General features: G+C 37.3%; 1 protein-coding gene across 8 annotated transcripts in view; it reads left to right on the forward strand.

Moving 5' to 3' along the window:
• BBS12 (Bardet-Biedl syndrome 12) overlaps positions 1 to 26,275 on the forward strand; it is a 55,732-nt gene that overhangs the window by 5,963 nt on the left and 23,494 nt on the right. For 2 of the 8 annotated variants that reach the window (XR_007457894.1, XR_007457892.1), the window contains exon 2: positions 2,408 to 2,472. The exons of 1 other annotated variant lie outside the window; for it this stretch is intronic. Coding sequence is in view for 3 of the 7 variants with exons in the window: in XM_049631132.1 (XP_049487089.1) it covers positions 4,774 to 6,915 (2,142 nt within the window). In the remaining 4 variants the exon portion in view is untranslated. Of the gene's footprint in view, positions 1 to 1,352; positions 1,521 to 2,407; positions 2,473 to 4,763; positions 10,953 to 17,738; positions 18,948 to 26,275 lie in introns of those variants that run through there. 5 more of the 8 variants (XM_049631132.1, XR_007457891.1, XM_049631131.1 and 2 more) reach the window with 5 other exon arrangements.

Raw genomic sequence — 26,275 nt, forward strand, 5'->3', positions numbered from 1 at the left:
GAGGGGCAGCCAGAAGGTAGTATTGTATGGTAGTTAATAACATGGGACTTTGGTTTTAGACAAATCTGGGTTTTAGTTCATAACCTATTACTTACTAGCTGTGAGATTTTGTAAGTTACTTAGCAATTTTTCATTTTCATAGGCTTTTTGCACCTCATTATATTGTGAGAACTATATTACATAGTGCATGTAAAGTACCTCATACTTAATAAGCTCTCAAAACATGTTAGAAATTAGAAACAAGCAAAAAGCCAGTCATTTTAAGCTTGTCTTTTCAACAAATTATTCTAGAGCAACTGGATATCCAGGAAGGAACAAAATGACCCCTACCTCACACCATTTACAAAAAATCAGTTTAAGATGAATTGCAAACATAAATGTAAAAGCTAAAACAAAAAGAGCAGAGTTGGAGTTTCACACTCCCTTGCTTCAAAACTTGCCACAAAGCTATAATAATCAAAAAAGTGGTCCTGGCATAAGGATGGACATATAGACCAATGAGATAGGATTGAAAGTCCACAAATAAACCCAAAAGTCTATTGCCAATTGATTTTTGACAAAGATGCCAAAACCACTCAATGGTGAAAGAATAGTCTTTCAATAAATGGTGCTGGGACAATTTGACATCCAATGCAAAAGAATGAAGTTGGTCCCCTACTTCACCCCATATAGAAAAATCAGATGTATCAATTAACATAAGACATAAAACTATAAAATTCTTTGAGGAAAACACTGGGTCAGATCTTTGTGACTTTGGATTTGGCAGTAGATTCTTAAATATGACACCAAGAGCATGAGCAACAAAGAAAAAATAGACAAATTAGGCTTCATTAAAATGGAAAACTTTTATGCATCAAAGCACCTTATCAAAAAAGTAGAAAATACAACATACAGAGAGAAAATGTCTGTAAGTTGTATTCTGATAAGGTTCTAATTTCCAGAATATATAAAGAACTCTTACAATTCAACAACAAAAAGAGAGCCCAATTTTAAAACGGGCAAAAGATTTGAATAAATATTTCTCCAAAGAAAAAATGTAAATGGCCAACTGGTAAATGAAAAGATGCTCAACATCATTAGTCATTAGAGAAATGCAAGTCAAAATCACAATGAAATATCGCTTCATATCCACTAAGATGTCTATTTAAAAACAATAACAAAACAAAAAAAAATGGAAGATTTGTATTGGTAAGCATACTGGGTTGAATAGTGTTCCTTCAAAATTTATGTCTACCCAGAATCTCAGAATGTGATTTTATTTAGAAATGGGGTCTTTATAGAACTTGTTAGTTAAGATGAGGTCATAGTAAATTAGGGTGGACCCTAAATACAATGACTTGTGTCTTTTTAAGAAAGCCATGTGAAAGAGACGCAGATATTCAAGTTTTGTTACCAAAAGCCACGGACCTCCAGGAGGCAACTCGAAGCTGGAAGAGATTTCTCGAGAGCCTTCAGAAGGATCATGGCCCTGCAAACACCTTGATTTCTTCTGGACTCCAGAACCATGAGAGAATAAAAATGTATTGTTTTAAGCCACCCTGTTTTTGGTAATTTAGCGTAGCTGCCCTAGGAAATCAATACAGCAGGGATGTGGAGAAATTTCTTGCTGGTGAGAAAGTAAAATGGTTTAGCTGCTATAGAAGACAGTTTGGTGGTTCCTCAGAAGGTTAAACATAAAATTACCATGTGACCACTCCTAGGTGTATACCCAAAGTAATTGAAAACAGATATTCAAACACTTGTACACAAATGTTGATAACAGCACAAATTCACAATAGTCAAAAGGTAGAAACAGTTCAAATATTTATCAGCAGATAAATAAACAAGATGATATATACATACAATAGAATATTACTCAGTCCTAAAGGGAATGAAGTACTGATACATAATACAGTGTGGATAAACCTCAAAAACATTATGCTCAGTGAAAGAGTATTGTGTGATTCTATTTACATGAAATATCCAGAATAGGTAAATCCATAGAGACATAAAGCAGATTGGTTGCTAGAGGCTGGAGGAGAGAACAGGAAGAGAATGTTTAATGGCTTTAAGGGTTTTCTTTTGGGGTGAGGGAAATGTTTTAGAACTAGATAAAGGTAGTGATTGTACAACACTGTGAATGTACTAAGTGACACTGAATTGTACATTTTAAAGTGGTTTATGTTACGTGTTCACCTCATTTAAAAAAAAAAAAAAGATTAAAACCATGACGTTTTTAGAAGAAGTATAGAAGAATATCTTTTGTAGTCAAGGGTAGGCAAAACTTTTAAAAATAGAACCCAGTAAATGATAATCTTTTATAAAAAGATAAGTGAACTAGGGAAGTAGATTTTCAGGCAATACTAAGGGCCACTTGAGGTTTGAAATGACACCAGTATGGTTGTGTGTGTTTTTCTGTTTATTTCAGCTGTACCAGGGTAAGCATGGAGTAGACAGAGAGTTGGATTTCATCAGGCTTTGTGACTTTGCAAGGTGAGTAGGATGAACCTAAAGAGGGATAAGGATTTTGAGGGTATATGTGCAAGGGAGTGATTGTAATTGACAAATAGGAATTTAGAATTTAAACTGAGTAAGTCGAGAATTGATAATATGGGGGTGAGGGGTAAAGGACAGCAAAAACATGCTAAGATCAGATCATTGTAAGATATCATGGGTCTCAGGATTAGAGTATTGGAGTCCTAGAATATATTTTTATGCTGTCTAGGGATATGTCTGAGTGTATCAAGAGTTTTATTTTTATTTTACAGAATTGAAACTTTCACAAAAGAGCATTTGTACCTGATTTCAGACAACTCATTGAACATTTTCCTAGGCTGTGCTCACTTTTCTCTAGTCCTTGAAAGCTTATAGGAAGCTACTCTTGAGGAATAGTTGTGTTATGGCTTCCTCCTGATCTTAAGGTATCTCAAATGGTAGTGTTCCTCAGCTTCAAGGATGAATCTAGGTATTCTAGAAACAAATTTATCTGGGGCACCTGGGTGGCCCAGTCAGTTAAGCGTCCGACTTCAGCTCAAGTCATGATCTCATGGCTTGTGAATTCAAGCCCCATGTAGGGCTCTTGCTGACAGCTCAGAGCCTGGAAACTGCTTCGGATTCTGTGTCTCCCCTCCCTTGCTTGCACTCTGTCTCTCTCTCTCTCTCTCTCTCAAAAATAAATAAACATGAAAAAACAAAATTTAAGTCATCCTAATTGCCAAGGCGCCTGGGTGGCTCAACTGGTTAAGTGTCTGACTTTGGCTCAGATCATGATCTCGCAGTTTTGGCTTCGAGCGCTGCATGAGGCTCTGTGCTGACAGCTCAGAGTGTGGAGCCTGCTTCAGATTCTGTGTCTCCCTCTCTTCCTGCCCTACCCCTGCTTGCGCTCTGTCTCTCTCTTTCAAAAATGAATAAGCGTTAAAAAAAAGAATAATTAAATAAATAAATCACCCTAATTGCCATACATCATTTTAAAAAGCTTCTGAAGAAAAGAGAAAAGAAAGAAACAAATTTATCAGATGAAAAGCAAAACTCTGAATTGTTTTCTTTTAGATATTTTGGATTTAAAGGATTGAGATAAAAAATATCACTCAAAGAATTACAAAGTCTTAGAATTAGAGGAGAAGTTTATATTATTTACAATTTCAGTTCTAGTGCTTTAACTGACAGCTCATATTTCATAAGACAGGTCATTTTATTATAGACAGCTTTTCAATTGGGGGTATTTGTTAAAAAATTCTTTTTACTGGGAGAAAGTTTTTCTCTTGTAAGTTCTTACTAGTCTTAGATGTAGCTTTTGAAATATTATGTGGAAAAAGCCTAATAGCTCTTGAACTTCTCTTTAAGTAGTATTTTTCCCCATTACATTCTAACCAATAACCAAGTCCATCTTCTCACCTGCATCCCTCTTCCACATTCCTTATCTAGATAACTGTAGATGATTCTTAGCCGGCCTCTCTGCCTCCAGTCAGGCACCCATCCAGTTCATTCTCTGTGCTGTTATCAGAGTGGTGCTATTTCCAAAACACTAGTAGTAGTAGCAGTAGTACTCAGAAGGGATTATGTGCCAGGCACTGTTGTAAGCACTGTACTCGTTTACTCCTTATAATAACCCTAAGAAGTAGATTGTGCTATTTTCCTCAGTTTCCAGATGCAAAAGCAGGATAGAGTAGTTAAATCATTTGATGAAGTCTACACAGCTGGTAAGCATTAGAGCCAAGTTCAAGCCCAGACTTCTAGATTGAGAGTGCAGGCTTGCAAACTCTACATCAAGCTGTTTCTTAATCTTCCTTACTTAAAACACTTCAGTGATTGATTCCCATTATTGGGTCGGGTTTGACATGGCACATGATGCCCTTCATGCTCCAACCTGTTTCTCTTCTAGAGCTTCATCTCCCATTTCTCACTACTTTCTTTATATTCCTGTGAAACTAAACTACTTGTATCACCCAAATACACTGTTTTTTCACATATATGTGCATTTACTACCACCTCCTTCAATTTGCTCTTTTGGATTGTTCTTCAAGACTCATTTCAGGCATTGCTTCTTCTGGAAACACTACCAGGATTATTACCTGCATGATTGAATGAAGTGTTTCTTACCCACATGCCCATACCTTTATCGCAATATCATTATAATACAGTAACATTGCACTGACCGTATTTAATGGAAACTATGTATATCAGAAACTCCTCAAAGGCAGGGCTTATATCGGATTTTTCTTTTATGAGCAATTATAACCATGAAGTACACTGAATAAAGTTCCAAGTTTTTATTTTATTTGCAGATGAGGATTCATGGTGATGGCTTGCAGGGTCATAAATAAAAGAAGGCATGTGGGACTTCAGCAGCTTTCATCATTTTCAGGAACAGGAAGAACCTTCCTAGGCCCAGTAAAATCATCTAAATTTATTATTGATGAAGAGCGTCATGAAAGTATATTAATCAGTTCAGTAGTAAGACTTCTTGAAAGTTTGGATTTAACGAGTGCAGTGGGACAACTTCTTAATGAAGCAGTTCAAACACAAAATAACACATATAAAACTGGAACCAGTACCCTTTTGTTTCTTGTCGGTGCATGGAGCAGTGCCGCTGAAGAATGTCTTCATTTGGGTGTCCCCATTTCATTAATAGTGTCTGTAATGTCAGAAGGCTTGAACTCTTGCATTGAAGAGGTAGTTTCCCTTCAAGTACCTATCCACAATGTATTTGACCATATAGACAGCACAAAGACATTTTCTGGACTTGAAACATGTAGTGTCAGTTTGTGTCCTTTTCTACAGATCCCTTCAGATACTGGTTTACAGAAGGCGCATGATCTCAAGGATGTTGCCTCTCCATCATTGACCGTTTACAACCTTTCTGGGATACCTGTTAGATCACCTAAACTCTTTAGACCTCAGGCTGAAGATGAAGCAAATAAAAACACATTACAGAATCCTCAAACTCTGAAAAAGAGTCTGCTCGCCGACAGCCGCTGTGGAAAGTCAATACTAATCCACAGTAGGCATTTTAATAGGACAGATAGTAATTGGTGGATAAACAAACCAGAGGGATTTCTAGAACAACATGGTGCAGCTACTCCCCGTACTTACAGATGTAATGATTTGGTAGAGTTGGAGATGGGTTTGAGTCATGGAGATCACAACAGCATGAAATTAGTAGATGAAGCAGTTCGACTACAATTTCAGAATGCAAGTACGCAACAAGGCAACTGTACAATACCATTTATGTTCGACATTTCAAGAATCTTCACTTGCTGTTTACCCGGTGTACCTGAAACTTTTTCTTGTGTCTGCCCAGGATATATCACTGTTGTATCAATATCTAATACTACTCTGATCAAGGAATTGCAGAATCAGCCTGTCCAGATTATTCTCATTGAGGGTGACCTCACAGAGAATTATCGCCACCTGGGATTTAATAAGGCTGCAAATATTAACACGCTATTAGAAAGCATGAAGGTTCAACAAGACAGCTCAGAAGAACAATGGGCAGATTATGTATTACAGGTATTAATCAAGTTCAATGTGAACCTTGTCCTGGTACAAGGAAATGTGTCTGAAGACTTAATTGAAAAGTGCATGCACAGTAAGCGGTTGGTAATTGGCTCAGTGAACAGCAGTGTGATGCAGGCTTTCGCGGAAGCTTCAGGAGCAGTACAGGTGGCCTACGTTACACAAGTGAATGAAAATTGTGTGGGCAGTGGGGTCTGTGTGACCTTCTGGAGAAGTATTCCCTCAGATGTCATAGATAGGATCAACATACTGACAATCATGATAAAAACAGAAGGAATTAATTTGGTTACAGTAGTGCTCACTAGCCCACTCCCTGCACAGATGCAAGCCAAAGAAGACAGGTTCTGGACTTGTGCCTATCGTCTGTATTATGCTCTAAGAGAGCAAAAGGTCTTTCTTGGAGGTGGCGCAGTTGAATTTTTGTGTCTTAGCCATCTTCAAATTCTTGCAGAGCAATCACTGAGTAAAAGAAACCACGTCTGTTCAGGATGGCTTCATAATACTTCCTCTTGGCTGGCCTCATCTCTGGCACTATACAGATCAACTGTGCTGAAATGCCTGGCAAATGGATGGCACAAATACCTTTCAGCTCTCATGTATAACACTGCCAATTGCTCATCAGAATTGGGAGCCAGCACAGTCATTCAACAACATCTACAAAGTGCCACAGACTCTGGCTCTCCTTCATCTTACATCTTGAATGAATACAGTAAACTAAATAGTGGAATTTTTAATTCAGGCATTTCAAATAAACTGGAACAGATTCCAAGCGTTTATGACATTGTTACACCAAAGACTGAGGCGTGGCGCCGAGCTTTGGATTTAGTGCTTTTGGTACTTCAGACAGACAGTGAAATTATTACTGGACTTGGACACACACAGATAAATTCACAGGAAACAGAGGGCTTTTTATTTTTGTAGTGTTATTGGCTAAGTCTTTGGAAAATAATCTTTTATAATGTATCTTGCTAATAATAAATTTCCTAGTAGCCAAGTCATAGTGCCTAAAATGCCAGCTGTTACCAAGAAGAAAATTACTGATGTCTGTCAACAACTGCAGGGTCTGAGATTTCACCAGACTTACAGGCTAACAGGTGAGCCTGTTACTATTTCATGGGATGCTACAGGATACATGAGACACCTGGGCCAGAGACAAAGCACTTTTGTTATTCACAAGCAAAAGTGGTAGCCAGGGCTTCCTGTTGGTTTGTATCAGTGATGGAAGCCAGCACACACACAGTGATGGAACCCACACACAGTGGGTTGTGTTATAGAAAAGGAACACTGAGCTTGGGACTTCCACTGCTTTTATAGTCAACAGAAACAATCCTGTTCTTTGTCCAGGGGGAGTTGTTACCTCATGCCTCAAGGTTATTCAGTGTAAATACAAGCCAGAGACATGGACTGGGTAAAGGTCAGGTCCTTGTATTCATGGCATACCCAGAAATATGCAGTGTCACTCAGAGCCCATAATGGATGGCCTCTTCCAAATACTCACTCCTTAACCTGATGTGCTCTTGGCCAAACTTGAATTTTCATGTAAGAATGCCACTCTCTTGGCTAGTCCAATTAATCTGACAGGTTGTTTAGTCAATACCAAATCTATTTAATTAGTTTCATATAGCAGTCAATTAAGGCTACCGTCAGACTCTGAGCAGCAGGATGAAACTGGTCTGTAGTATTGATCTCAGTGACGCCCCCTAGGGTCTTGAATTTAGTCAATTTTAAATTCCAAGGGAGGGGTGTCTTTTTATTAGCATGAATGTACTGTAAGACCAATGTGTCATACATTACGACCCATGCCAGGAAGCTTTGACTGAGTTGTTAATCTTCAATGTCACTGACAAAATTACAGGAGGTAATAGATGGCCAAAACACATCCCCAATCCCTAATGGAGAGACCTACTGTGGCCCATTTTCCCCACATACAAGCACATCCCAACAGGGCGAGGTAACTGTACTTAAAGATTTGTTGTGAAACCTAATTTGAATAACCATTATGTGATTTGATTAAGTCACATAGGTAGTGTCAGTGGTTGCAGCCTTATTGCTATACATGGCGAAATCCAAGGCTACTCAAACATTAATAGAAGTATAAAATCAGTCAGATTGAAACTAGGTTGTCCTGGTTCCTGTGTTTGTACATTTTCACATCTAGAAGCTGCCATTGATAGCATTATGAACTGCCTCCAATACTGAATAAGAGTCTTATTAAGGAGACAACTTTTGTTTGTTTGGCTCTCAGAGGAATTAAGTGCTATTACTCTGTCTAAATAATCTTGAGAAACTACTTGGCAAACAAAGTTCTGAATTTTGTTCAGGTTTATCAGCCACTTTTACTGGTAGAAGAAGATAATAGCCACAGTCAGAGCTACTGATCATTGACACAGGCTTCTAACTTAACCACCAGAACCATCATCTATCTAGTGAACATTTGGGACATCAGAACATTGAGGCACTCACACTAAATCCCAACCTGCCAAAGGATTAGGGTAGGTTAGGGCGTGGTAGTAGATGGCAGGAAGTTTGTCTCATTTCTCTACATGCAGTAATACCCTGAATGGGAAAATGTCCTCTGGCACTTTATGACCATTTATAATATAACCATGTTATATATTTTCATACAAATTTATTCTAATCTTAGTTTTGACTTTAGTCACTTTTTCCCCCTATGGGAACATGGACAAAGAAGTTTAACACTGGCACATTAGGGTCTTTAACAGTTGCCAAGAGATTGTTATCTCCCTGCATCCAAGGAGGCTCTTTTTTTCTTTCTTGGCCCTTGTCTTCAGTGTTGATGTCAACTTCTTTCCTGGGCACTTCCCAGTATCTGGGGAACACCCAAACTGGGGATCTTTCTTTTTGCCCTCCATATAACACTGTACCTCCTCAGTGTCCTACAGCCCTTGGTACCTTTGACCACCCTATGCCTAATACCAATTTCCCCTAGAATGGGAACTTGGGCACCTGTATCTAACAGAGCCACTTTCTTCCCCCAAGTTTCCCCACCACACCTGGCTTTTTCCTTAAAGCAGCTAAGGTCAGGGTGAAGGAGTTACCAAGAAGTGCAGAGGGAGAGAATGGTTCTGTGCCAGTAAGCAATGCTTTGCATTTAATTTTGGTTTTGATCAGCTGCCCAACTTGTGCTCAACAAACCTACAATTTTGATCTGCTCAAAGTTGTAGTTACTCATTGCTGGCAGCATTTGTTTCAGCTTTGAGGACCCCTTGACTTAGCAGCCACAGCCAAATTTCTTCTTGGCTAGAGCCGTGGGGGATGCTGCCTTGTTATATTAATATTGTTTCTTTTCCCACCCTGAGGCGAGGGAACAACAACTAATACATGATTTGACTGGTTTGTTTTAATCTTACTTCACATTGCTTATCCTCCAAACATAATTTAAGAGTGGGGGTACAGTGTGACAGTGGGAACTTATATTCCCCTTCCCCTTTCCAACTACTTAGGTGAAAACATTTACTGTTGGATCTCAGGAAGACTTATCTCTCTCAACCCAGCCCATTGGGTCCCTCATCTTTTCCAGGAAACTATGGCTTTCTCAGCCAAAACTGTCAAGAACTGGCAGGGTCTGAGATTTTGCCCTGTTTACAAGCTAACAACTAAAATTCCATGGGATACTGGCAGGAGACATGAGACTTCTGGGTTGGAAACAAATGGTTGTATAGTAGGCAGAGCTTCATGTTGATCCTCTGTCTTTCCAAGTCCCACAGGGGTACCATAAAAGCCCATGATGAATTCCTGCATATACAATGTGTTGTGTTATAGAAGAGGAATACCTAACTTAGGCAATTCACAACTTTTACAGTAAGCAGAAGTAAGCCTGTTCTTTGTCTGGAGTGAGATATGTCATCATTGAAGGTGACTCACTGGAAACACATCCCTGAGAAATGACCTGGAAAAAGAGAGCTCAACAAACAAAACAAAAAACAAAACCAAGAGAGCTCAAACTCAGCAAGAAAGTGCAGGGATGCTGAGAGCCCATCACAGAGCTCTATTGCTACTTAGTCATAAATCGAACATTGTAAGAACCAAATTATGTGTGGAGTTGAATATTAGAAGAGCTCTGGGGAAATAATATAGTAATTAAATTATTAATTACCTACCATGTTCCAGGCACTATTCTAAATTCTTTACACATTGTATTAATTTGCTAGGGTTGGCATAACAAAATAGCACACATTAGGAGGCTTAACAGAAATTTATTATCTCCCAAATCAGGGGACTAGAAGTCTGAGATCAAGGTGTTGGCAGAGTTGGTTTCCTCCGAGGCCTCTCTCCTTCACTTGTAGATGGATGTCTTCTCCCTGTGTCTTCATGTCTTCCCTCTGTATCTGTATCCTAATTTCCTCTTCTTGTAAGGACACTAATAATGGATGAGGGCCCTCCCTAATGACCTCATCTTAATTTAATTACCTCTTTAAAAAGCCTGCCTCCAATACAGTCACATTCTGAAGTACTGGGGACTAGGACTTCAACAAATGAATTGAGTGGGACACAATTCAGCCATAACACATATTACCTCGATCTTTGAAACATTTTCTCCATTGTATAGAGGAGGAAATGAGCTTAATAATGTTAAGAAACTTGCCCAAAATCTTACAGCTAGTAGGTAGTAGAACAGGAATTTACACTAAGATTTTATCTGCTCCAAAATGTATTTCTAAGTATTAACTGTGATAGGAAGCTTTTTCTGTAAAGTAACAATAACAAAACAAGAAAAGAGAATGTCTAGTTTATAGCGATAATTTAAATATATTAGAAAATGTAATTTGGTTATCCTCTACTTAGGTAAAAGAATATAATTTTTGGTTTAATAGTTGTCTTAAATGTGATCACATGAAAACTTTGCACAGATCATCATTCTAGTTATATATACTGTCTTCAAAGTTAAAATAACATTAAGTGTTGAACTGTTTTTTAAAATAAAGTGTGTTATTTTACTTGTGTAGGTATCGATACTTTTACTCTCCTGTATACCATTAACACTTAGTGGGGTTTTGTTCGTGTTTTTTTTTTTTATTTTTTTAAGTTTTTTTTAAATTTATTTTTGAGGCAGAGAGAGACAAACCATGAGCAGGGGAGGGGCAGAGAGAGAGGGAGACACAATCCAAAGTAGTTTCCAGGCTCTGAGGTGTCAACACAGAGCCCGATGTGGGGCTCGAACTCACAGACTGTGAGATCATGACCTGAGCCGAAGTCAGACGCCCAACCAACTGAGCCACCCAGGTGCCCAACACTTAGTTTTTGTTAAAGTATTATGAAAATTATGAGCGCCACTAATATTAATACAGATTCTTAGCTCACTTTATATAATAGATTTTTTGTGAAGTTGGTATTTGTATTTATTAGTACGATTAAATATTTAGTAAAATTTTGTTATAAATACTTTCGTTTGAAAGTAGAAGTCTCATTTTATTTATTTTTATTTTTTTACGTTTATTTTTGAGAGAAAGGGAGAGACAGACCGTGAGAAGCGGAGGGGCAGAGAGAGAGGGAGACAGAATCCAAAGCAGGCTCCAGGCTCTGAGCTGTCAGCACATAACCCATTGCGGGGCTGGAACTCACAAACCACGAGATCATGACCTGAGCCAAAGTCGGACGCTCAGCCGACTGAGCCCCCCAGGCGCCCCTAGAAGTCTCATTTTAATATAGATTTTGTAAGTTCATTTTGTTTCCAGATTATAAAAAACTTTTTACTGTTGTGTGGTTTATCTGCTATTTTTCCAATTTTTTTAAGGAGTGCTTTTAAGTTGTAATTACTCAAGGAACTGTTCTGTCCTTGCAGACTGAGTCCCATCCCACACATAAACTTGATTCATTTAAATAAGTGAGTTTTCTAAGAAACCCTGTGCATAAGCAGGTAGACATTTTTCAAGAGACCAAAGAAGTGTTGACATCTTTGAGACCAATCTGCTTCTTTAAAATTATAGACTACAAAGAGGTTTGCAGTTATCTTACATCACATTATAGCCAGTCTTCCTAATGATAAATAACTCTTTCTGGACCAGGGGTTCATTAGCTCTTCAAAAAACAATCTTCAAGAAATTCTAGCAAAGGAATCCCTACAAATACCAGAATATGGGCAGGTGTACCTGCCTACCTCAACGCTGAATGGATGCAGGATCAGCAGAATGGAAGTGGGAAGCAGCAAGAATGAAGGGGTTACTGACAAGTCATTGTGAGCTATATTCCCTAAAACTGTTGAAAGGACTCTACCGGAAAGGAAGTATGGATGAACAGATTTGAGAATGGGCATCACATTCTGGATGAGTGCAAAGCAACAACAAAAACCAAAAACAACCCCACTTCTATGTGTTTGTGTGGATGCAAGAGAATTGGTTAGTGCTGTAGTGCTCTAAGCTCTGAAGGTTATCAGAACTATTCAGCACATGCTTCTTTCCAGGAGGACTGAGCCATGGTCTAAGAGGGGAAAATGTTGGAAAGAAGTATAGAGCAGGACAAAAACATTTGGAATAAAGGAGAGGGAAAACTTACATTGGGAATGGTAAAGCAGTGTCATTTTGTATTAGGCTGGGTGGCCAGCAGACTCAAGAGGAAAAGATCTTCCTCTGTGGAAGGTCTGTAGACTTCTAGGAAACAGAGCTAAAGGTGGAAAATCTTTCCAACTAGACTTCGCTTTGACAAATAGAGAAGGGTTACACAAAAAGGCTATATTTTTGGTCCTTCATTATAACAGGAGAGAGACCATGGGCCATGAAGCTGAGAAATTGACCCTGGTCCATCCCCATCTCCATAAGAAATCTCTCCTATGTTTGGATCCACAAAAGTCCACGTAATTTGGACATGAGGGAAAAAAGACATTTAGCCTCAAATGACCTTAGCTATTTAACCTCAAATGACCTTAGTATAAGAAAAAAGATTTAAGTAGATTAAATAATTTGAACAGACCACGAGAACTTACCAGAAAAATACTCTAGCTATAAAGCAGATGAAAATTAATGTTTTTAAACAAGTTAAATCATTTAGATTGGAGCTTTTGAAAAAAACACACATTAAAAATGAAGATGTCAGAACAGATTATAGAATGACAGCTGACACAATTCAGAAAAGAATTGGATGAAACTACACGTAACACAACAGCACATAGAGTCCACAGAAAGCATGGTAAAGGAAGTAACCCAGGAGAGGAATCTCTTTCACAAACCCTTCTAAATTTTCATAACAGAAATCTGCATTGTATCATTTTTTTTTTTAAAGATGCTGACCTAAATGGCCAAACTTTACAAAGGATGACTTTCCTATGCAAAGCACAGACCAGTATAACATTAAAGTCATTCTCTGGAACTTTTCAAAACCATTAATGAGTCATGTAAGTTTTGGGGTAGTCCTCTGGCTCACTAGTTCATGCCATTGTTCGACAATAAATAGCTTTATTTAGTGAGGGGGAAAGCAGTTCACGGTCTCTCAGAGAGGCGATGCCTTGCAGTCACCAAACGACAGGGTTTCCATGAGCATAGCCTTCCAGGCCCACAAACTTTCCTCAGGATAACAGGAGGAGATCATCATCAGAGGAATTAACTCTTGTGCTAACCAAATTCAGAGAATTGTTGTGGAAACCAAGATGCTGATTTTGCATTTATATTTGTAACATGACTATTAGAAAAAACAGAATACTCATATAAACTGAACCAAGAATTGTTTCCTCCTGTGTCTAAAAGTCTCTGGGAAGCTAGGAACATTGTTTACTGAGGCTGGAATTGAAACCAAGGGACTCCTCTGATGCAGCACTAGCCAGACACCCTCTCTTCAGGACAATGCTGGACACCCACCATGATCCAAGAAGGTTGCTCACTTCTGTTGTCATACTCTATTCAGGTGTTAGGTTAATTAAGTAAACACTACTTTCTTTTTACTCAATTCCATTTCAGACCAGCTTTCTGGTGGCAGCATCCTATGGCACCTTTGAATGTTAACTTGCTGATTTGGGAGACATCTCTCCAATAGTGACACCTAATAACCACAATCACCCACTTTGTGATATTCGCTAACCCCCCAGAACTTAACCATATCTGTTCTGGAAGCAACAGATCAGTCTCCAAGGACCAGCTAAAGGCTCTCCCTTTCATGATAAAAGAATGCTAAAGGGGAAGTACCTATCAGCTTCCAGGATGCACTTGTAGTGTAGTGAAATAAGCATTAGACTTAAAACTAGAAGATCTTTTTCATAATCTGACTTTGCCCCCTATGTGACCTTGGGCAAGTCACTTAACCTCTTTTAAATCTGTTTATCTGTAAAATGTATTCTTAAAGTGACTTTAAGGTTTAAATTAAATATGTATTATGATAATCTAACTCAACTGCATGCAGATATCTAGGGAAATAAGCATTTGGATCATTGTTACAAAGCAATTTTGTGAGATTTCTGTTTCTTTCCTGGCCTTAAAATTTTAATGATTCTCCTTTGTGCCCCTTCCTCTCTGACTCTCCTTATGGTGATTAGATATAACGCCCAGACCACAAAGGGTCAGCGTGCCTACTTTGGAGATAAGAGCAATAGGAAAGGAGAGTACTAGGCAAGAAGTATTTCACTTCTCAAGATGACTGGAGGAGAGAAGAACCCAGGCAGTTAAGGTTAATAATGATAAAAATTAATAATAGTAGGTTTGGTGTAGTGCTTTACCCTTTTAAATAGTTACTGACCCTGGTAGGCCACTTCTAAGAGAGCAGGACTACTCTCTCCCACATGGGTTTGCTGGCCTCAGGAAGCAAAGTCAAGTGCAAGCTAGGATGACTCAGGAGTGAGCAACAGGTGATTGTAGACCACAACACCCTTGGATCAGCCTACCTTGGAGTATGCATGTGTCATCTGTTACAAGTCATGATGTCAAGTTCTTATTGTGATTGCCACCTACTTTACTTTAGTATTTTGTTTACATAGAGCAATAGTTCTCAGCGTTGGCTTCAAATAAGAATCAACTGGGGACCTTTTATGACTGTTAATGTCCTGACCACATCCATAGATATTTATTTAATTAGTCAGAGGTCAGGGCTCCGGGCATTGGTATTTTTAAGAGCTCCCCAGGTGACTGGAGTATATAGAAAGACTGAGAATCATTGACATAAAATGATGATTTTTTTTTCCTTGCTCAGTGTTCCTCAATCCCTGACTACACTGTAGTATCACCTGGGGAGCCTTTAGACAAATTGAATCAGAAGCTCTGGAATTGGGGCCTAGATATGTGGGTTTTTAAACCTTCCCATATGATTATAATGTGCAGCCAGAATTGATCATTGCTACTATAATGTAAATAGACTATGAAGAGATGGTATTTTTAATACAAAGTAATTGCTATCCTTCCTTGGGGCAACTGAATCCACATGTTCAGGGGAAATGCACAGTTTGCAACTTTGCAAAAATATGAAAACTCATGCACTTAGCTTCAGGCTGAGGAGATAATGTCAGAAAAGAGCAGAGAGATAAGGAAGAATAAAAAAAGAATAAATTGCCATGTATTATTTTATATGAAACAACTTGAATTCCTAAAATACCAGTAATCAACTTTAATTCAGCAATCATCTAAAGAAGGATCGTGCCTTGCAGAATATTGATCACAGATCTTATCTACCATTAAAGACCACTTCTTCATGCCAAGCATAGGCATGATGGGAAGCACTTTGTAGGCACTGGCTCACTTGATCTTCATGGAACTTCTGTGAGGCAGGCTCTATTATTATCTTCACTTTACAAATAAACTAAAATGAAGATAATAATAGAAATGATAAATAACAATACAAATAAACTGAGACACAGAGGCTAAGTGTTTTGCCCAAGGTACAAACTATTTAGAGGTGGATCCTGGTAGCAGGTCTTGAGAGACCCTAATGGCAGCCAGTGGTCTCTGAAGAAGCAAAACTGCACAGACAGGAAGGTACAATATGCTGCAAGACGAATATATTAGAATTTCTCCTGCTTATTTTATTTTTGTAATTTTAACTTTTTTCTTTCTGTTATATAATTTATGTATATTAGTTTGGTAGGACGTATATATAGAGAGAAATAAATATGCATATACTGGGGCATCTGATCAAAGTTTGAATATCGCTTCTCCAGAAGCTAATGGGTATACAAATAACAAACACAAATATACAAATTCTACATATGGCCGAATATCAGTCTATTTTGATAGAGTAAAGGTAAAATGGGAGCAAATTATTCATTATAGGGTCAAAATCAGAGGTTTCTAGATGTCTCAGTCATTGGAACATGGGACTCGAGCACATGGTCCATGGTTGTGAGTTTGAGCCCGGCCTTGGTGGGGGGGGGAGAGAGAGAGAGAGAGAGAGAGAGAGAGAGAGAGAGAGAGAGAGATGATAGATAGATAGATAGTAAATAAGTTCTTCGGTTTTTCTCTTTTAATATTTATTTTTGAGAGAGAGAGAGAGACAGAGCATGAGCATGAGCAGGGGAGGGGTGGAGAGAGAGGGAGATACAAAATCTGAGGCAGGCTCCAGGCTCCAAGCTGTCAGCACAGAGCCCGACACGGGGCTCAAACCCACGAACTGTGAGATCATGACCTGAGCCAAAGTCAGATGCTTAGCCAACTGAGCCACCCAGGTGCCCCAACTAAACACATGTTTTTAACAAATAATTAAAAAATAAGAGGTGAAAATAAATAGATTGTGGTTAGCTCTATCTTCTATATGTAAAACATTGTGATATACCTTCAAACATTTTGAAATACTGTTTTAATGAGCTGTTCTAAAAACCCTAGTTTCTTTGTTACTTTTAAATGAGTTTTCACCCTGTGACCTTTCAGCAATATATTTTTATGGAGCTTTTTAGACAGCTTAGACTGTATTTAAACTAGAGAATATTTTTTAAAAACTAAAACTAGAGAACTTTTAAAGTATTTTAGATTGACTCCTGGGATAACAGAGACCATACTGTGCAAGCAGCAAGCATGCTGATTTGCCTGGGCTGTTTTGTGGCCTCACTTCCAGGCTCTTAGATCATGTTGTACCAGCAATTACTTCACACCTGAGTGTGTCCTTGACAAATTTTACTGCATGTTCTGGCACCTCTGTTCTTCCTAAGTACTTTTATTTCTCTTCTCATAGCCAGACCCCATTCTTTTTATCTCTAACTATGGATCTCCTTTTCTGCATTCACATTTCCATCCTGGAAGGTTCTTTTGTTTTGTTTTTTAAACACATTTACCTTTTAATTATTTCCATTATTCTTCAAGAACATCTTTAGAGTAAACTCTTAATCTCTTTTCCCCCACACACAAAAGTAACCATTATTAATATTTGGTGTACAGTTTTCTAAGGCCCCTTATGTGTACATGGATGTATATATATGTTTTTTCTAATCAATAGTGGGCTCAGACTAAATACACTGCCATATAACCTACTTCTGTCAAGTAAAGTAATATATTAAGAACTCCCCCCACCCCAAGGGGCACCTGGGTGGCTCAGTTGGCTAAGCGCCTGACTTGGGTTCAGGTCATGATCTCACAGTTCATGAGTTCAAGTCCCACGTCGGGCTGTGTGCTGACAGTTCAGAGCCTGGAGCCTGTTTCAGATTCTGTGTCTCCCTCTCCCTCTGCCTCTCCCCTGCTCATGCTCTGTCTCTGTCTCTCCCTCAAAAATAAAGAAACATTAAAAAAATATTTAAAAAAAAGAATTTCCCCCAATACCATTAAATAGAGTTCAGTAAAAGAACTGCAGCGGCATCATGTTATCCCAGCACAATAACCTACTATAATTTCTTTAACCCATATCCTATCAGTCAATTCAGTTTGGGTACTATGATAAGCAAGGCTATAAAAAATGTATTGTACTGAATCTTACCTCTTATTCATGATTATATCCTTTGGATCAATTCTTAGAGATAGATATTGGGTCAACAGGTGGACATTTTAGCATTTGTTACATAATTTTGCCAAATTGTTCTTTCAAAAGGCTCTGCAAATTAAAGTGTCATTTCCACAGCCATTATTGACAGTGGATATTATTATTAAAATTTTGTTTGACTAATTTGTGGGACAATGTAATCTCAATCTTAATCTTTAAGAACAGTGATTTCTTTACATATGTTTAAATGTTTATTTATTTTGAGAGAGAGCATGCGTAAACATGGGAAGGGACAGAGAGAGAGGGAGAGAGAATCCCAAGCAGACTCTGCACTGTCAGTGCAGAGTCTGACCCGGGGCATGATCCCACAAACCATGGGATCATGACCTGAGCCGAAATCAAGAGTTGGACGCTCAACCAACTGAGCCACCCAGGTCCCTCGTTTTTAAAAATATTTTTAATGTTTGTAAAATGACTGTATTTTCCTTTAATCATTTTCCTTTGATGTTATGTTTACAAAGCTCTTCCCTACTCCAAAGTTATGTTACAATCACCTGTACAGACTTCTAGTAATGTTATGGTTTTGTTCATCTTTCACATTTAAATATTAATCCATCAGGGACTTATTTTAGTAGAAGATACAAGACTCTAAAAGAACTTTTTCTAGATGGTTATCCAGTTGTCCCAAAATCATTATAGGATATTGTTGCACACTCAGATATTTCTTAGCAGTGAGTAGGAAATTCCAACAGAAAAAGAGATATGTTCTCAGTTGCTAGGAAGCATTTTCATAGCCTTCTAAATTATGGGTTCATACTGTTCAGTGTTCTATGATAGCACCACATACTATTGGAAGAGGAATACTGTAGAAACTTGTCACAGTAACAGTGATGAGAACGAAGGCAGCATCTTCATGATAAAAGTTTTCCTATGCTATCTTCACAGGTACTCTCCCAAGGAAGTGCTTTAAAACACACTTTTTGCTTTTTAAGAGTCATCAGAGCTTTACCCTGGAAAAAACCTAAAAGATTTCTTCTTTTGACCTGCAGGGGGCAAACTTCCACTCTTATCCTCCTTTGAAGTTTTGACCTACTGGTTTAAAGTCCTCAAAAGGGAAGGTGAGATTATTTTCATGTGAATTAGCATAAATATAAAGGTAAGGAGATTTAAAGTAAAAGGATAGTGAAAGTTAAAAGCAGTTCCTTTTTTTATTATTGTATATTTTGAGATGGTCTGAGACATGAGTCAAAGTCCCAGGTCAGCTTATAATTAGCTGTGACTTTGGGAAGGTAATTGAAGTTCTCTTGGCCTCTGTTTTCTCACCTTTAAATCACAAAGTTGCATGAGGTCATCCCTATTATACTTTCCAACTCTAAATTTTATGATTCTTGTTACCAACTTAAATCCCTGACATATTCTGAGTGATAGTAAAACTCATTGGAAAGGGGGCAAAAATGTCAAATTGTTCTTTCAAAAGTCTCTGAAAAAATTCTTAAAAGATTATAATGATTAGATCAGGCTTAAAGTTGATTACAAAAGCTCTAGTGCATGATGTTTATAACATGGGGATTTCAAACACTGGCCAATTATGGATTCAAACGTTTATAATCACTTATTTTATTACAAACCAGAAGTAATACAATAGAGACTTAAATTACTTGTTTCAATGATCTGAAAAAAAATTAACTTAGATTGTTGTCACCATAGCCATATCCATAAATTACAATGAGTTCAAAAGAAGCATATAAGTTATAAATCTGCAAGAAACCAGAATATAAAATATAAAACTCAAAGGAAACAGAATAACATATGTATCCCTTTTGTGGGTGGAAGATAAATTAGCAGATATTTAAAAAAAGAGGAAGGGGGCACCTGGGTGGCTCAGTCAGTTAAGCGTCCGACTCTTGATTTCAGCTCAGGGCATGATCCCACAGTCATGGGATTGAGTCCCACATCAGGCTCTTGCTGAGCACGGAGCCTGCTTAAGATTTTCTCTCTCCCTCTGTCCTTCCCCTGCACTCTAAATAAATAAATAAATAAATAAGAGGAAGCCATTAAACACAAGATATTTTTTTTTCATACTACAAGAATAAAAACATTTTGAAATGACAGGAAGAACTAAATGTGACACACTATTAAAGGCTTATTGTTTTAATTTTTTAAGTTTATTTATTTATTTTGAGATAGAGAGAGAGAACCAGCAGGGAAAGGGCAGAGAGAGGGGGACAGAGGATCCAAAGTGGGCTTTGCGCTGACAGCAGCAAGCCTGATGTAGGGCTCAAACTCACAAACTGTGAGATCATGACCTGAGTGGAAGTTGGATGCTTAACTAACTGAGCCACCCAGGTGCCCCAAAGGCTTACTATTTTAAATAGTATAAATATGTATAATCCAGGCAGCTGTCAGGGTACCTAAACTCAGGCTAAATCTGACCCAAATCTTAAACCCAGTTGCTCTGATATCAAAAACACTTTCAGGGTGCCTGGGTGGCTCAGTTGGATAAGCATCTGACTCTTGGTTTTGGCTCAGGTGATGATCTCGTGATCTCACCTTTCATGAGTTTGAGCCCTGCGTCAGGCTCTGTGCTGTCAATGCAGAGCCTACTTGGGATTCTCTCTCTCCCTCTCAGCCTCTCTCTCTCTCTCTTTCTCTCTCTCTCTCAAAATAAATAAATAAACATCAAACAAACAAACAAACAAACACTCTGAGTGGAACACCTGACTGGCTCAGTCAGTGGAATGTGCAATTCTTAATCTCAGGGTTGTGAGTTCAAGCCCCACGTTGGGAAAGTGGATATTACTTAAAAAATAAAAACAACTTCTGGGAATTTTATTGTGCACCCCACACACACAGTTTTGCTTCTCTCTGTCTTCTGTATTTTATTGGTAAGCTATTTTTTCTTTCTTCTTCTCATCCTTTGCTTCTTCAATCTTGATGTCTACAACTGATCTACCTATTCATATTGTGCACTTCATGAGTTTTTAAAAGTATTTAAGATCTGAGTAAGTTACAGAGAGAACAGATGTCAAAATGTAGAGTGCTGACCTTTCATTATTTTCTGATTACACCCTTCTTTCTTGCTTTTCCTTTACTGTCCCCCATCCTTTTTTTTTTTTTTTAATGTTTATTTTTGAGAGAGAAAGAGAGCATGGAAGAGTGAGGTAGGGACAGAGAGAGAGAGAGACCAAAAATCCAAAGGGGCTCTGTGCTGACAGCAGAGAGCTTGATGCGGCGCTGGAACTCAGGAACCATGAGATCGTGATCTGAGCTGAAGTCAAACGCTTAACCAACTGAGCCATCCCGGCACCCCCACCATCCCTCCTCCTTCTTAATAAAATTATCCCTAGTCTCAAAAAGAGCTCTTCTTATATTTGCCCTTGACTACAAACTCCCATTTTCCAAAAAGGACAGCTCTCCCTAAGAGGATATTAGTAAATCAAATTTTCCCCATCTAATTTTACCTGTAAGGTTGGCATTTAAATTCCCATTTGAAAAAGAAGGAATGGTTTTCACAAGAAGACATGGAAAAATGCACAACTTTGCTCCGATAATACAGTATATAGAGAAGCAACTTTATAGCAGCATTTCATACTAGTTAGAGAATATATGAAACATAGAACTCAGTGTTGGTATTGTGCAGAAAAGTTTGCATTTATATACAATCCTGGAGAAAATGCAAATTGGTTCAACTTTAAATTGTTCTTGCACGAAGATGATAGTAGTATTATAAAAAATGGAAACAAACCAAATATCCAACAACAAGGGGTATTTAGACAAGTGTGATATCTTAATATGAAAGAATGAGCCCTATACTGCTTTTAAAAATGTCAAGTATACATTTTACTTCAACACATAAACAAGTAAATAGTGAAAAACTAAAAAACAAAACTCAAGATAAAATGAACTTTATAGCTATGTAAAAACAATAGCAAAGATTGGAACCCAGAGGAATGTAAATGATTTCATTTCCTATTCATTTGTAAACTTAAGTTCCAAGTTTTAGAAATGACAATAATTCTATTAGTTATAATTAGTCTATCTTGTATTATACCTCTGTATACACTAGGACCAATCGTTTAAGTCTATTTGAATTGATTCTAATAGTTAGAACCATCTCCAAAAGATATTTTTTTTCCTTTAGGATTGCTTTAAGTCAAATTTTTCTGATGTATTAATTGAATCTAAGAATAAATTAAGTATCTTTAAAAGCTTAATAGTATGCAACATTCTATAACTTACTTAGCTGAAGTATAGTCTGAAGAATAGTCACAGCCTAGAGGAGTGTAAGGTGATATGACAACCACATGATAATATGGTATCCTGGATGGCATCTTGGAACAGGAAAAGGACATTTGGTAAAGACAAAGGAAATCAGAACAAAGTATGGATTCTGTATTCTAGTTAATAATTATGTATCAAAACTGGCTCATTAGCTGTAATAAATGTTGAAACTAGATGTGGAGGATATAGATATTCTCTGGACTATTTTTACAGTTTTTGTGTGCATCTAAATTATCCTAAAATTAAAAACTTATTTTAGAAATGTTAGTATGTTTAAACAGGTAACCACCATCCAATATATTGAATTAATGTACTAAATAACAGAACCTAGTTTACTGTTAGTGACCAATTGGTAAGGTGAAAAATTATCAGGTCATATTTAAAATTATGTAATATATCAAGAGAATACTTCAATAAAGGGAAGATATCCTTCAATAATGAGAATGACACATTATTAAGAGCTGAGGCTGTACAGAGCCCTATATAAAGCACTATCCTTGCCTTGGGTATATATTAAACTATCTCCAGCAGGACCAGATAATAGAAATACATTACAAGGGCCCAATGCCAACTCTAGCGTCAAATAAAATGTTCTTACTTATCAACATGTAAAGTTGTTACTACTAGACTACATTATATAATTAAGTATTTTTCAGACTGTTTGGAGTATGTTTTCCTTTTCTGAAATTTTTTTCCTTTTCTATTTTGTTTGCCATTTTTCTTGGCAATTGCATTTAAAAAATTTTCCAATGTGTTTATCTGGTGTTGTGAAGAAGATTCTTTGTATATTGTCTACTAGGAATGAAAAAGTAAATTGCGAATTTCAGAGTCTGTTGACAACATTGAAACTGGATTGATGTCTAAAAAAAGTAGACCTGTTTCCTGTGTTAACCTCAGAGCAGGAGGTAGAAAAGGCTACTTCCCAATAGGTTTTCACTTTGGATTGATACCAAATTAAAAGAAATGAGGCAGATGTAATATATTTTTCCTCTCATCACTCTAATTAAATCATACATTAAAATAGTTTCTTTTTAATGTATTGAAAATGTTTTAAACTAGCATTTGTGTTTTCTTATTTAAAAGCAATAGAAACCTCTGTTGATGAAGTCATTTATTTTTTTAGAAATAATTATTGGTTTCCTGCCGTATTTCTGAAACTGCTTTATAAGAAGCACATGTGTCACTTGTCAAAATGCAGACTCTCACGGTCTCAAAAATCTAATTCAGTATGCCTGAGGGTCTAAGAGACTCTGTCTTTTTAATTAGAGCCTTCTTCTGGTCAGGCTAAGTCTTTTACTGATTAGTTGTTTATGGTAGTTCTTAGTTCTGGCTGCACAATAGAATTATCTGGAGAATTTTTAAAACTACTAAAGCCCTGGTTTACCCTTCCCATACCCCAGATTATAATTTATTTATCTGGAATGGGGCCTACACATCAGTGTTTTTTAACTCTCCCTGGTTGGTACTACTGTGCAACCAGGGTCTAAACCATTAGTTTTGTGTATGGAATCATAATTAATTAGAAAAACCTGTACTTTATGCCTTAGGCTCTATTCAAAATATGTATACATATATATTGGCTACTGATTATAGCACATGAATCTCACAAACATAATGTTAAGAAAAAGAAGCCAAAAGCAAAAGAGAACATACTAATTGGGACCAACTGCTATTAGGTACAGGGTTTTGTGGGGTAAAGTAGGAGATGGAAATATTCTGGATATAGATAGTGGTAATGGTTGCACAACAGAGATTATAGTAAAGTGTACACTTTAAAGAGGTGAACTTTATGTTGTGTGAGGTATATCTCAATTTAAAAAGCTACTAAAAAAAGAGAGAGCATATGGTTTAACCATGCTTGTAAATTTCAAAAACAGACATATCTAAACCAAAGTGTTTGAAATCAGGTTTGTGGTTATCTTTGGGGAGGTGGGAAGGGTAGTGTCTGGTAAGGCGAACAAGGAGGGCTCTGGAAGTGCTGGCAGAGTTATTTCATGACCTGAATCATGGTTACAGGGGTGAATTCATTTTTTTGACCATTTTTGAATTGTATATTCACGATTTGTGCTCCCAAAAAACGGGGTTGTCAAGTAAAGTTTACAAGATATTTAGACTCCTCCACTTAAGAATACAGGAAAGAATGGCTAAGTAATCTGCCTTAATCTACAACAAAATCACGTCTGATGAGACGAAGATAATGTTTGACAGTACAGGTTGTTTGATATTGGAATTGTTTTCCAAAGACAGCTATATAATCTCTGTCCTTAGAACTCAGGGAAAATAACCTTACAGTAAAATCAGTTCTGTTTTGGGATAGTACCTTGTAGTAATTGGCCAGATGATATTTTGAGACTTGATCTAGGTGTTTGAGTCTACCTTTAGTTTATATTTACTTTTTACTCTGGGAAATAAGCAGACAAAATAAAAGAAAAACTTTGAATTCCCATAATAGAATACTTGCCAAAGAGAATTAGCTAATTCATATATTTTTTAGTTTCAGCAAAACTTATTGTAAATCTGTTCCACCAGTCATCCAACTGAATTTTTCTAAGATCAGTTTAATGTCCTTTCTTTTATATTATCACCGACAATTTTTTCTTAATTGCCATTAATATGCTGACAATCCTAGACTCTCCTTCCCTTCTCTGCTTATTGCTGCTTTTCCAGGCTCTATGAACTTAGTTGTTCCCACTTTCTTTCTTCATATTTTCCAGGGTTTCATCACTTTATTACCTCTTATATTTCTTTAGCTCTGCTCATATTTCTAAGACTTTTGGTTTCCAGTAATGACTATAATATCATGAGGTTCTGGAAAATGTCTACTTCCTTTTGCAACAATGCTTGTAGGCTACAACACTATGGTTCAACATCGACTCCTTTGGTTCCAGGATTATGTCTTTAGAATTGAGTCAATACAACCTTGCCCCTGATTTCATAAGCTCTGTTTTGCATGCCATCTATTCCCTTTGAAATCTTTTCATGAATCTCCAGAACTCTTTCTTATTCCATTAGCCACTTGTAGACTATGCTTTTATATTCTTATATCTAATGTTTGTTTTTGCTTTTTGTTTTTGTTTTTGTTTTTACAAAGAAAACAAACATCATCTTAAATTTGCTTTGTTCTTAATTGTTCTGATTTTTCTGAGGACATCACTATAATATAAATACCCAAGATATTAGCCAGATTCAGAAATAATGAGTGATTTTTTTCTAGTTCTTAATTTTTCCAATTGTTTCTTCATTGGTTGACAAATCTTATGTCAATTATTTTATTAATGATGTTATTTGTGTTCACTTAAGGAAAATTAAATTACAAAAACAAGGGTACATCTTGTTTCTTAGCTACTAAGTAAATATATATTTTATATATATTCTCCCTTATTTGGGGTCAAACCCTTGTAGCCATAGATAATTTTGTGGCTAGGAAGAATTTTATAGATTCTTTTTTTCTAATCTCCTTGTCTACAGATGAGGAAACTGAGACCCAGAGAAATCTATGTAGTTAATTACTGATAAAGCCATCTTTCTTCCACATTCTTTATTGTTTTATTTACCTCTTTTTTTCTATGCAACATTTTTAACACATAGGCACGCTAAGTCATTTTGGCATTTTTTTCTCTTAATTTCTTTAAAACTTTTTGGTAAATTATTTAGTTCCATTTTAGTACCAGACATTCAAGCTAACTATTTCAGCACGATTTATTATTTTTTTTAATTTTTTTAAGTTTATTTATTTATTTTTGAGAGACAGAGAGTGAGAGGGGGGAGGGACAGAGAGAGAAAGAGAAAGAGAAAATCCCAAGCAGGCTCCACTCTGTCGGCATGAAGCCTGATGTGGGGCTTGAACTCACAACTGGTGAGATCATGACCTGAGCTGAAACCAAGAGTCAGATGCTTAACTGACTGAGCCACCCAGGTGCCCCTATTTTAGCACCATTTAATACATTGTTATATTAGCACAACTTAAAGAAATTCCTCAGGGGCACCTGGGTGGCTCAGTCAGTTAACTGTCCTTTTTGCAGCTCAGGGCATGATCTCATGGTTCACAAGTTCGAGCCCCACATCAGGTTCTATACTGACAGCTCAGAGCCTGGAGCCTGCTTCAGATTCTGTCTCCATCTCTCTGCCCCTCCCCTGCTGGTGCTCTGTGTGTGTCTGTCTCTCT

The sequence above is a fragment of the Panthera uncia genome, chromosome B1 (genome assembly GCF_023721935.1).
Source record: "Panthera uncia isolate 11264 chromosome B1, Puncia_PCG_1.0, whole genome shotgun sequence".
NCBI lineage: Eukaryota > Metazoa > Chordata > Mammalia > Carnivora > Felidae > Panthera > Panthera uncia.